This window comes from Daucus carota, chromosome 9, assembly GCF_001625215.2.
Source record: "Daucus carota subsp. sativus chromosome 9, DH1 v3.0, whole genome shotgun sequence".
Classification (NCBI taxonomy): Eukaryota; Viridiplantae; Streptophyta; class Magnoliopsida; order Apiales; family Apiaceae; genus Daucus; species Daucus carota.
The window spans coordinates 29982347-29995681 of NC_030389.2; the positions used below are offsets into that span (position 1 = coordinate 29982347).

Sequence of the window (13335 nt, forward strand, 5' to 3'; positions counted from 1 at the left end):
ATCAGTTCTGTTAAAGCGTTCTATGCTTTTTATATGCAGGGAGTGCTGTATATGTCTAAGAGCAAGTCCAATGCTAGATGCTATATATCTATTGCTATTGCTATAATATAGCACCAAAAAGTGTTTTTTGGTGCTAAAATAAAACTTGCACTCCAATGCTAAGTTCTATAACTTGTTTCAAATTTAACCAACTCATTAACTTTTACCTAACTTCTATATAGAACCAACTCTTTAACTTTTACCTAACTCATTAACTCATTAACTAGTTTCCAATTTCTATTTATTGATGATGTGGCAACATGGATGGATCCATCCTTGGTTTCAAATATAGAACCAAGGATGCATCTATGCATGGATGCATCCAAATATAGCACCCCTTTGGAGTTGAGTTTTTTAACTTTTGATGCTATAATATAGCAATAGAACCAAGTATAGCATTGCATTGGAGTTGCTCTAAGAAGTAGTGTTTGGAAAAGTTAATGACAATGTTAGTCAAGAACATGATTACTTTTCAAAAAAAACCCCACACAATTAGAAAAGTTAATGATAATGTTAGTCAAGAACATAATTACTTTTAAAAAAAACACAATTAAATTAAGATTCGTCGTGCTTTAAATCGTTAATTACATGTAGAAATTTATTATCATTTTTTCACTCGTGAATTATAGTCCAATTTTACAATTTAAATATTAATATTAGTATTGCATCGAGATGTTTATAATATAAAATTTATTTTATTATACAAATATTAATTTTGAATCATTAATATAATTTTTATAGTCCGCCGCAACGCGCGGCTTCTCAACTAGTTAAAGTCTAATACATAATAGTAACACATTAAAGATAATTACATCAAAAATATCACATATTTCGCATGTTTCTAATTTTGAGAGTAGCATGTTTAATTTGATCCGGTAGCATCTACCATGACTTATGATAAGAATATGACACAAGCAAATTCTAATTTGCTATATAAAGTGGCAGTTGTGCACCATGAGTGAATAACATTGACAAGCATCTAAATACGTAATAAGCTCATTGTAAAAAAATGTAGTAGGAGAAATATGGGATGAAATTTTGTAATTGGCCAATCATAAACAAAGAAAAAAGAAAAGAGATAGACTCTCAATTTGGCAGAAACACTTTTGCATAATCTCGGGATATCCAAACATACAGGATACCACAAGGGAAATATAAACTAATGATTGGAGAAACCGATTCTAACTAATGAAGATTTTTAATTTCAGCATCTATCAAAAAAGTTTGACAACAGAATTTCATGAACCAATTGATATCAACAACATGAAATTCTTTGATTTCAAACCTCACCCAAACAAAATATTTAACAAGATATTTTCATCAATCGGTTGATATCCAATTAATATTAATTCCAAGTCGCAAGAAATGCAAACCACATTCACATTTTCAAAACAACTCATCAAAGTCAAAATCAATTTAAATTTTTAAAACAACTCACTAAATTCATAATGTTAGCTGAGGCTCACATTGACATTAAAACTATCATACCTGAATTAAAATATATTAATGATCAAATAAAAGATATAGAAGACTAGGACCTTATCTTCCTCATATATACACTTTGATTTCTTTCGCATATTTAAATATAACATTCAAATAATTTTACTATCTTTTCATTGATTTTGCACCACCGACTACTAAATCAGTTGACATTTCTTTCAATTTCATTTTCTACTTTATTATTCTCAGAATAATTTTAAGCATTTGATTTCTATCTTGCACGGGGTTCATATTCACATTCAACCAACCTAAAAAAGAATATGAATTTTATTATATAATTGATAACTGTTTTTCCTTTTCAATTCTCTGCTTTAATTCAAATACAATTCTTTTATCATTAAAATTTTTATTTTTAAATATCTTAACTTTAATCGTGTATAACATGTCAATGAGATAATTCATAAAATAATTAAATAATAATATATTATATTTTATATATTAATATAAATATATATTTTAAATATATTTATATATAAATTATCAGAAAAAATTATATTCTAAAAAGTAAGCTTTCAGGGGAAAATGTACAGGAATAGGAAGTAGTTGGATATACTAGTATTCTAAGTAGTGCGGCAGAGCAGTAACAGAAAAAGAAAAGAGGGGAAATACATAACAACAGGGGATGGAAAGTGAGGGTGGATTAAGTGCCGGAGATCTGTCCACCATCGGCGGAATAGCCACGGTCTCTCTCCTCCACTCTTTCATTCCAACACATTGGCTTCCTTTTTCTATCGTTGGCCGCGCTCAGAAATGGACTCTCTCGCGCACTCTTCTCGTCAGTACGTTCTCTCTCTCTCTCTCTCTCTCTCTCTCTCTCTCTCTCCCTCTCTCTCTCTCTCCCTCCCGCTCCCTCCCTCTCTCTCTCTCTCTCTCTCTTATTTATAGTAAATCATAAATGATTCATTAGATCTTGGGCCACATCAGATTGTTTGATGTTCTTTTGGGGTTAATTTCTTTCTGGTTTTTGAGGATGAAAGTGTTATTTAATTTATGAATGTTGTGAAATTTGTAGAATTTTGAAAGTGCCCCTTTTGTGTCATTGGTATTGCGATGTTGAGTCAATTACACTGTGTAGTACTGATTTAATTGGTACATTTAAGTAATTGATATGATACAAGTTAGGGAAAGAGCGATACAAGTTTTTGAACAAAGATTTGGGTAGAATTACAATGAGGGATTAGTTTCTTTTTGGATTTCTCTCACTCCCAACATTTTGTAAACTTAGTTATATTATACACCACCTCGCCTACTCAATATTACGTCAAAAGTTAGGTTTAGATCCCACGCTGAATTCTATGGATCTTGCACTAAATAACTTTTTCTTATGTTGGCAGTAATAATGAACTTGATTTTGATGATAAAACTCGAATTATCTGTCTACAACTTTTAAGAATGTAACAATGTCGAGGCCGTGTGTCCCTCACTTTGCCAAATTATGGACTTTAACACCACCCTGCTGTTTTATCTTATCAATAAGCACAAAATTTAGCTTTTATAAAGTTCGATTGTGCTGATCTGGTTAGGCAACCTTTCCAAGAGTTTCTAAGTTGGTCCATGACCTTCTCTAATGATCTGATGCCAGTTGATTATAGTTTTATTTCTCATTGTTAGTACATTTTTATGTAGTGCTTTAGCAGCAGTTTTATCTGCTTTCTATGACGTCTCCAAGAGTTTTTAGTTTTGGTCCATTACCTTTTCGGATGATTTTGACGCAGCGGATTTATAGGTTCGAAGCTTACTGTTACTTGTATACTGCTTAAACAAAGTTTTTCAGCACTGTATAATGTTGATGTAGAGAGGGCGTGTTTCAATTTGTTTCGATGTGCTTCAGATGGTTTAGTATGTATAACTCTACACATATGGAGCTTAATTTTATCTCTCTATTTCCTTCTCTTTGTTTAGCTGCATTTGGAGCAGTTTTGCATGTTATCTCTACATCACTTCTTGGTATAACTGCAATCACCATAAGTAACACCATTGCTGGTGAGGAAACTGTGCACAAGCTTGCTTCTTTGTTGCTTGTTTTTCTTGGTGGTAGTTATATAATATTATTCCTGATGGGAAAGGGTAGTCACGGCCATACCCACAACCAGCCAATGGAAAAAATGGCTGTTGCAGGACTTGTCCTGGTTCCAGCACTTTCTCCTTGTGCAACCACTCTTCCGGTGTTTCTTGCTGTTGGGAACTCATACTATATGATGGTGATTGCTATAATCGTACTTCTGTTCAGGTATTACTTTTATTAAGAATAATTATTCTGTTGTTTGATAATTTCATTTAGTTTCATATATCTGGAAAACAACAATATTGGATTGTAATTTGTGGCTTATTTTGAGTTGGGATCCTTGCGCACAATTTCTATGCTTGTAACGGCTTCAAGACACCCTTAACAGATCTCATTTTATACACCCGTCCATATGAGCACCCAAAACTCAAAATCAGATTTCCTCATTTTGCTGTAGCATTATGGTATAAATTATTAAGACAACAGATACCCTATCATTCTGTAATCAAACTCATTAAAGGCATTTAGGCTATTGATATGAGTCCCCATCTTCTTGGGCTGTTTGTTATCATGGAAAGTTTAGCATCGACACAATAAAACTATTCATTAAATTAATCTTTGTATATTACCCATCTGTCTAAACTCAGCATGTACATGTCCTTTCTTTGTTTTTTTGTGAATAATGAGTATCTGACTTCATTGATGATATTGGAACTTTAGCACAATCACTGTGATGACTTCATTGGTGGCTCTCTCATTTTACGGTGCAAGTCAGCTTAAGTTTCATTGGGTGGAGCGCTATGACAAGCTTTTGGTTGGTTCGGTGCTATGTCTAGTTGGTATTTTGACTCTCATCTTTCATGATCATGATCATGATCACGCTCATGCTCACGCTCATGCAGATAGTTCATTGCAGTTGAACAGGAAACTAATAGGTCTATAAAAAGTATATCCACTACTGGGGTTCATGATTTGAGAAGACAACAAGAACGCGTATCTACTCACACACCTGTGAGCACCTGCAGGGCAAAAAATCGGTCGTGTGGAAAAAAACTTCAGTTTCTGGTTTGTTTTGCACTTGGCAGGAGTTTTTCTTGAGTCTTTTTACATGTCTTCTCTATCAATAGGCCAGATAAATGATATTGTAAGAACCTGGTTTTGGCTTTGTTTCATATGTATGGTGGCTCTTTTGTAATTATGTAGTAGTAGCAGCATCTCTTCCAGAACAATCTTGTATTGTGATTTTATATTAAAGATCTAAATCTGTTATTCCTGTGTGTTTTCATTTACACAATTGCCAAATGTATTGTGGATATCTACTAATATTTGCTTTGGCCAACTGGTTTGTTTCCTTTGATTATATATATATATTAATGTTTTCAAGTTTATTTTGTCTATTATACATAAACCTAATTTAGTACAATATTTAATCATTTTGTTTGCTAATAAACTTTTTCATAATCATTAAAAATATGCTATTTTATTTAGGAATTTCTTTCAAGTACACTGTGTTTAAAAACTTGTTGAACTATAAAAGTTTTGGTTATGTTTTTTTTAGTTGACGGTAAATTTTACACTTGCATTCATTACTTGTGTGTTGGATGGATGGGTTTCACCAGTAAATTACTAACTCTAATAGATGTTGCAAGTAAATTAATTTGAATCATAAGAAAAATTATTAAATGGCAAGCACTACCTACAAAATTATATGATAAAAAAATGACCGAATCATATTTCTCAAACAAATTGCAAAAAAAAAATTCAAAATTTAAAACTTTTATTTATATGAATGAATAAAAAAAAATAATATATATGTATATCATATGAAGGAGAAAGCAGGCGATAAAAAGGGATGGTGGAGAGGAAAAGAAAGTAGAGCAAAAAGTAAACAGTGCATATGCTCCCCGATCCGATGATAATAAAAGAAGAATAACATGACAGAAACTACTTGTAATATCCAACTGTCTTAGAACCCTCTCCCCTGTCCTAAAAACATAACCTCTTTCCTAGTCAACCGAGTTAACTCACTCCGATTCTTCTTTACTCCCATCATCTCTGGTAATCTCTCTTCTGTTCCTGTTTTTGTGTTTGTATACGTTTTGATTCTCGTTTCTATGTATATGTGTGTCTCTTTCATTCAACACTAATTTGTTTATCATCAGTTGTCTCTTGCCTCTTTATTTTCGGGTCTGAATAAATTCGAGATGCCATCTTTGCTATACACAGTACCCTTAAGCACTACCCTTTTGTTAGTTACCTTTATTTTTCATCACTTTTTTTGTTTTTACACACTTGCATAATTGTGCTTTTTCAACTTGTACTTTATGTCTTGATGCTTCTTTTACTATGAATCTGTTTCTATCATCTGTGTATTAGTATTTGTAACTCGGGTATTGTCTCTTTATTTGCCCCACCAATTTATTGGTTATGTTTGTTTAAGGGATTAAAGGCTGTGCCAACAACTTGAGTTTCGAAAATACATTTGTTTCTGTCGAAGGTAAGTTTATGAGATGTTATAAGCCCCGGTGATGAAATTAAACCTCTTGTTTGACGATTTTATGGTATTAATAACTTTCATGTATCTTTCTCTTGCACCTGTATTGCTTTTACTCGCACAATCTACATAGCTGGTATGTTAAAAGAATTGCTAGACTGGCTTAATGAAGTGTATATGATGTTTCGTGAGGAGTATTATATGTTATATTTCGTCTGTGTGTAATATAGGACTGATACTCTAAAACTGGTTAACATTTGGCGTTTGATTTCGATATTTTTTTAAGTATGCAATTGCTACTTGTGCTTTGTTTTAATAGAATGATCTATGTAAAGCAGGATCCAAATGCGTGACAGCAATTAATCAAGCCATTCCCCTAGTCAAAAGCCTGGAATGGGGGCCTCAAGCTCTAGAATTGAAGAAGACAAGGCTTTGCAGCTTTGCCGTGATAGAAAAAAATTTGTTGGACAAGCACTTGATGGCAGGTGCGCACTAGCAGCTACCCATGTTGCATATATCCAGTCCTTGAATGCTACAGGAACTGCTTTAAGGAGGTTTGTTGAACCTGAGGGTCCAGCTGAATCCTCATTGTTTACTTCCACACGTGCAACGCCAGATGTAGCTGGATTCACAAATAAATCTCATTCTCAGTACTCACTATCTCCATCATCTCTGTCCCAGCGTGTGGATGCATCTGAAAACCTTTCCCCTGCTCCTTCTACTCCATTGTCTAGTTTATATGTGGCAAATCATATGAAATCTAGTGGTTCTTTTTCCAAAAAAGTTGTAGAAAAGCCTACTGTTGCAGTTTTGGGGTCAGTGACTTCTTCAAGTACCCCAAAGACAACACCACATTCCACTGGAAGAGCAGATGAATCTCCATTTGACAATCCTCCCATTGCTCCAGATGCTCCACCTTGGGATTATTTTGGACTTTTCCATCCCATCGACAATCAATTTTCTTCAGAAGAAGTGAGAGAATTAAATCAAGGGATGGAGGGTGCTGATGAAGTAAGAAACACAAAAGAAAACAGTAGATCTTCAGCACTTGAAGGTGAAGGAGTGAAGGACTCTTCTCCTGGAAGAGAAGAATTGCTGGAATCAGAAGATGAATTTGATGATTCATCTGTAGATAAGCTGGTTAGAAGTTTTGATAACATTAATAGGGCAGTTGATCACAGTGGTGTAACTGATAAACCTAGCACACCATTCGCAGATAGTATTGCGTCAGAAACTGTTGTTCAGAATGGGGATAAGTACAATTCTCCTGCTTTGTCACCACTGAGAACAGCTTCCGGAGTTGTTTTTCCCATCGATGTAAAAACAACACCATTGAAAGAAAATGGCATCGGGGACAAGGTTGCCTCCAAGGGATTATTTTCTAGCATGAAAGATATTGAATATCTGTTTCATAAAGCATCCGAATCGGGAACAGAGGTCCCGCGAATGCTCGAGGCAAATAAGTTTCACTTCCGTCCAATTTTCCCTGGGAAAGAAAGTATACTCTCTCTTCTACCTCCCTCTTCCACCATTATTTTTTTACTTTATACAACTATAATTGTGTAGCATGTCAATCAGTTCTAGACTTCTAGGCTTATGCTCTTGTACTTTGGCACTGTTCTGAATATTTTGCCACTGCCTGATGATGTAGTTTCTGTGATAGTGCTCAGTTTAGAAGATTAGATAATAATACTACAAAATCTTAAAATTGATCGACTTTACATACTATTATAATTTCGGTATGCTAATCTTATATTCTCACGTGACAGGTGGGTCTCTGGCTGCAACATTGATTAAAAACTGTTTTTCTTGCGGAGATGATCCGAGCCAGGTTGTAGAAGGTATGTTGCTTTTCACATTCGATTGTTGGTGGTTCACTGTGTCTCGAGGAAAGTAACAAATCTTGTTCTGTTAAATTCATATCAAAACTACATATTTTTTTTAGTGTTGTATATATAACTATATGCCTTTTCCCATCATAGAATACCAAGAGTCCAAGAACTTGTGCTTGTAGCAAAGATTGCTATATACGAAAAAGAAAACAAAAAATTGGCTATATGTAACTTTGTTTCCACCTGCAAGGCCTAGGTTAAGAATTTCTTCCTATGTCATCAAGATTGGGGGTGAACGGATTAGGAATAGATCTGCGAAATTAAATCTCGATAGCTAAGAGATCCTTTAAACTATATGAATTACATCTGTAGGAGTCATAGGCATGGTTTGTGTTTCTAAAGTTAGACACAGAGTTGCAATTGTGACTGGCATAAACCAACTACATGAGAAGTAATGCTGAATTGCTGATGTATTGATACTTAAACCTACGTATTCTGCTAAAGAATCCAAGCCATAATTTTTTTATGATCATGGTTGTAATGTTTATATTCTCTATTCATTTGGGGTTGAGAAATAATTGTTTTTAGGCCTACTGTAAAAATTCCCTTATGACACCCTAGTTACTAGATATTAACAAGCTCCATTAATTATATTAGCGTACAGTGTACCAGAACTTTCTATCTGTAAAGCTCCATTAATTATATTAGTGTACCAGAACTTTCTATTTAACATCATAGTGTATGGTCATTTTAGTTATTACCTTTTCAGGTTTATTTCTATGTGTATATAAGTGTAATACAAAATAAAGATGTAACGTGAAATCATATATGTTATTATAATCATCTCGATGGGCTTTATATGAGCCAGAAGCCTATTCTCCTAAAAAAGCTTCTACTATTCGAAATTAATTCGAATCTAATTCTAATTTAATTTAACTAAAAGATTTGGTCAAGATCAACCAAATATTAAACTAAATCTAAATTTAAAAAACCAAAGCATAATTTCAACATTCCTCCTTGCTTGCTGGAATATTTTAAACAGTCATTAAAACAAAAATATCGTCATCTTCATGTTCTTGGATGGTAGCCTCTTTTCCCTTCTTATGCTCTTGGAATATCATTTTGTACTTGCACTTTCAAATATATGTTTATGGTTTTGTGCTTAGGTTTTTGGTTGTTATTTGGTTATGATTTTTGTGTATGGCTTCTTAGCCATGACATGTGATTTTCTGGTTATGGTGACTTATCAGTAGTGGCATATGATTTTTATGGTTACGGGTTATGGTCATGATGGTGTTTCACAGGTCCCTTACCATTTGTAGGTTTATTTCTATGTGTGTAGTATAAGTATAATAGAGAAGAAAAGCATAACGTGAAATGATATATATTATAATAATCATTTGGGTGGGCTTTATATAAGCTGAACATAACTGAACCAGCCTATCTTTCTAAAAAACTGCTATAATTCAAAATTAATTCAAATCTAATCCTTATCTAATTTAGCTAAAAGATTTGGTCAACATCAACCAATTATTAAAATAATTCTAAATATAAAAAATAAAAGCACAATTCTAACAATGTTTGCTATCATGTGAGGGAACATGTTAATTAAGATTATGTTTGAACTCATAACCTTTGCTGAAGGGGAGAGGTCGACGCTGCTAGTTTGGTTACAAAATTTGACTTATGTAATGAATTTAATTCTGTTTTTCTTTTTGCTAATTATTAGCTATAATTTTAATCGCAGAAATAAATTAAATATTCTTATATATTTAGTTTTTCATAAAAATAATGTCATTAGCAACACACAGACACACACACCAACACATGAACACCCACTATATATACTTAATTTTGTAGTTCTTGGAACTGCACAAAAACGGAGGTTGATGGATTGTAACCTGCACAGGATAAGCCTTTCCGATATATTTAAGATCAATATAATATTAAGTTTCTTTAGAATCTTGCCTTGATAATTTTTATTCATGCGCTGTCTGACATATTTTCCTCTATGTAGAGCCTGCTGCCCAAACTACCACAAAGTACCTAACTTGGCACCGGACAACATCATCGCATTCGTCTTCTTCAAGAAACCCTCTTGGTGCTCAAGCAACTGATGATATAGGGGATCTTACCAGTAATATATACGAAAACTTTTGTATGGTAAATGGAAGCCATGCATCAACCTTAGATAGGCTACATGCCTGGGAGAGGAAGCTTTATGATGAAGTGAAGGTATTTTTAATTTGAAAAAGGTTTCTTATCAGTGTTTCTTTGTAAGCTTGTTTTATGTTGCAGTTACATTGTCATGCGAGTACTGAAATTTAATATTCTAAACGGAATGAATCAGTTAAGAGTTCAGATATTACCTTAATTAGAAGTGGTGAAGTGAAATTTACTGTTTTGAGTCATGTTGTGCTTTCTGTTTGCTTCTTATTAATATATGCAACATCTTATAGTTTTAGACAGCTCATTCTTGTGTATGGTAATATGGTTATATGTTAAGGAACCAAGTTTTTATGTTCTGTAATTTATATACTTAAGAAACACACTCTTTTATAGGAAATGACCTGACAAGTATATTAATTCCAAAATAACTGTTAAATTGATTACCGTCCACTACCGGTACTGTGCCAAAAAATTTATGAACTGAAGGGTAATGCTCAACATGACCCATCTTTAGTACTGCTATTGTATTAGTTTATTGCTTTAGTTTATCAGCTAGCATGCTGTTGCTATCATGCAATTTATAGTTGGTTAGGTTTAGCTTGTTGATTAAATCTAGTTTGGATTTTATCCTAGCTTTGTCCATTATCATGGCCATCCCTGATTGTGTATTTTTCCTGTTGAGTTAAAAAATTATTACTTGACAATAAAAAGGTGTACAGAACCACTTGCTTTTGTTTCGATAGGGCAGTAGCGGCAGTTAGAAAAGTTTTGTTAGTAAATGAACAAGACAAGACAGACTTGTTTTATTTCTCTTGATGAACAACCTGAGGTTTTCATTTCCTGTGAATCATCTGAAAGGGTATATTGGTTTCAGGCCAGTGGGATTGTGAGAAAGGATTATGATCAGAAAAGGAAACTACTCAGGCTACTAGAGTCCAAGGGACAGAGTAATGATAAAATTGACAAAACTCGCGCTGTTGTCAAGGATTTACACTCCAGGATTAGAGTAGCTATTGAGAGAATTGATTCAATATCAAAGAAAATTGAAGAGTTGAGAGACAAAGAGCTCCAGCCTCAGTTGGAGGAGTTAATTGAAGGGTATGTACTCTCTCCTTTGCCTTGACTATAGAAAAAAAAGTGATAAATGTGTTTGTCAGTCTCTTTATGTTGGTACCTTGACTTGCAACTTGTGACATGCAATGATGTTACTTTCAGTTTTTACACACACCTTAAATTGGATCCATTTTTGCCATGCTGAATACAGTCGATTAACAATCTAAAAAGTAGCTTTTTTATTTTTCTAGAATCTCAAGTTTCTTAGCTTCACTGCACCATTGCATCATGTGCACTACCTTGTATTAGAATTTTACAAAGTTCACAAAAAGCTGCTCGGGACTAATATACCAACATGGCCTTTGATAAACTTTAACGTATAAAGTAAACTACGCTGGTGGTTACAGTAACCATATGCTTAGCTTAGGTGCCTTTGGATTCATGGGATTTCAACCCGGTTATAAAGACAAAAATGTATTAGAATCTCATTCTCATTCCTATGAACCGGATTGAAATTCTATGATCCAAATAGCACCTTAGACTTAATCCAGCAACAGCATATGTTGGCCGTCAGTAATTAGATTGTCGAAAATTGATGGTTAGCGGTACTTATATTACCTTGACCCTATCTTTTCTAGTGACAGAATTGAGATTGCCTCATGCTAATACATAAAGTGTGCTGGTCTAGGGGAGTATATGAATTATATTCATAGTTTTCCTTTAATTTAAATTCTGCATTGATGATCTCAGATATAAAAATATAATTTGGTCGCTCTTATTTTTTGTTTTATTTACCAAAAGAATCCTAAAAAAAGAAGAAAAGAATGTTGTTATGACTATCAGCTTTAATTGGTTGCACCTGCTGGCTACCACTTTCAGGTTAAAGAAAATGTGGGATGTGATGTGTGAATGCCACAAGCTACAGTTTAATCTTATATCAGAGACAAATAACAATTTCAACAATTATATCTCCTTCCAATCAGATTCACGTCGTCAGATAATTATCTGTCTGGAAACCGAGTTGGGAACTCTCTCTTCAAGTTTTACAAAATGGATGGAAGCTCAGAAAACATATGTTCAGGCTATAAACGGTTGGCTTTACAAGTGCGTCTCTCTCTCCGGGAAATCGTCCAAGAGGAGAAGTAGGGTCCCGGCACCACCATTACGCAATTATGGCCCAACAATATATGTTACTTGCGGTGTCTGGTTGGAGGAGCTTGAAAAGTTGCCCTCCAAAGAAGTCACGGACTCTATCAAGGCTTTGAAAGCTGAAGTTTCTCACTTGCTGCCACGTCAAGAAAAACATCAAGGGAAGGGTACTAATCATATGAATTCCACAACCTGGCAGGGTGGCAACCATATTGAATCTGGTTTTAACGCATCGAGAGATGAAGCTTCAGAAAATTGGATCACGGGTATTGGTCGTTTTAGGTCAAGATTGGTGGATTTTTTTGGGCAGTTGAACAGGTTTGCAGATTCAAGTCATACAATGTTTGTTAATTTACAAGAATCCATTGAAGAATCCAAAAGAAGTTATGCACAAAAGAATTCCCAATCACAGAGGACCAAATGAAAGGAAAAAAAGCCTAAAGTACTCGATGATGAATCGCTATGGACTCTGTAAAGTATCTACTGTGGAAGCTCTGCATAACGGTGAATGCTGCAAACTTGGATCAGTTATAGATGATTGGTTTTAAGTTTTTATATACTACATGGAATTTGTACAGTGTTTAAAGAAATAAAGGAGCATCTGATGGAGCTTCTTCCAATATCTGGCTAAAGAGGAATAACATAGCAGTCATGATATGTCAACATAATTGGGGTATATATATATATGGTTGAAGCATGTAATATAAAGCTGTGGAAATCTAGTCTTGAATGGTCAAGTTGCCAATAATAATTTATAGGCTGTGTGCACATAGGAACTGTGAATGCATCCTTTTCATTTAATATGGGTCTGTAATTTTGTTGCTTTAGAAGATTTACAGTATGTATCTGTACATTGGACATGAGCTTGCTACATCAGAGGGGTAGATTTTCCAGAACTTTGTTTGATGTAACATAACAAGATTTCCTAGTCTTCTGTTACAAGAGACCTTGTTTACTTCTTTGCCTTTTAAATTAGTTTTCTTGTTGGTACATGCAAATTGCTTTTCATTAAAAAATAAGCTAAAGATGTAGGTGTTACATTTTAGAATTCAATTGTAAATATGTTTTTGAGAGACATCTTAGGGAACACGGGA

General features: G+C 34.0%; 2 protein-coding genes across 4 annotated transcripts; both read left to right on the plus strand.

The window, feature by feature from the left end:
- Positions 1 to 2071: 2071 nt before the first annotated feature.
- On the plus strand, positions 2072 to 4813 carry LOC108192614 (uncharacterized). Its single transcript, XM_017372173.2, has 3 exons — positions 2072 to 2318; positions 3442 to 3769; positions 4265 to 4813. Exons 1-3 carry the CDS (start codon positions 2162 to 2164, stop codon positions 4485 to 4487), a joined length of 708 nt encoding a protein of 235 aa, XP_017227662.1. The 5' UTR covers positions 2072 to 2161; the 3' UTR covers positions 4488 to 4813.
- Positions 4814 to 5383: 570 nt separating this feature from the next.
- LOC108192434 (protein ROLLING AND ERECT LEAF 2) lies at positions 5384 to 13196 on the plus strand. Of its 3 annotated transcripts, none has more exons than XM_017372239.2 (6): positions 5384 to 5602; positions 6377 to 7536; positions 7808 to 7879; positions 9888 to 10105; positions 10914 to 11137; positions 11972 to 13196. In XM_017372239.2, exons 2-6 carry the CDS (start codon positions 6432 to 6434, stop codon positions 12663 to 12665), a joined length of 2313 nt encoding a protein of 770 aa, XP_017227728.1. In that variant the 5' UTR covers positions 5384 to 5602; positions 6377 to 6431; the 3' UTR covers positions 12666 to 13196. The 3 variants fall into 3 exon arrangements, with proteins under 3 accessions (XP_017227728.1, XP_017227729.1, XP_017227730.1); XM_017372240.2 differs by having other exon boundaries at positions 5397 to 5602; positions 6374 to 7536; XM_017372241.2 differs by lacking the exon at positions 5384 to 5602 and adding an exon at positions 5923 to 6041.
- Positions 13197 to 13335: the final 139 nt, after the last annotated feature.

Excerpts from the sequence above, each read along its gene's own strand:
- LOC108192614 (XM_017372173.2), top strand. The coding sequence starts at position 2,162 with ATGGAAAGTGAGGGTGGATTAAGTGCCGGAGATCTGTCCACCATCGGC. Across the intron at positions 2,319-3,441 it reads CTCGCGCACTCTTCTCGTCA|CTGCATTTGGAGCAGTTTTG; the intron begins GTACGTTCTCTC and ends CTCTTTGTTTAG. Across the intron at positions 3,770-4,264 it reads ATAATCGTACTTCTGTTCAG|CACAATCACTGTGATGACTT; the intron begins GTATTACTTTTA and ends TTGGAACTTTAG.
- LOC108192434 (XM_017372239.2), top strand. The coding sequence starts at position 6,432 with ATGGGGGCCTCAAGCTCTAGAATTGAAGAAGACAAGGCTTTGCAGCTT. Across the intron at positions 7,880-9,887 it reads TCCGAGCCAGGTTGTAGAAG|AGCCTGCTGCCCAAACTACC; the intron begins GTATGTTGCTTT and ends TCCTCTATGTAG. Across the intron at positions 11,138-11,971 it reads TTGGAGGAGTTAATTGAAGG|GTTAAAGAAAATGTGGGATG; the intron begins GTATGTACTCTC and ends TACCACTTTCAG.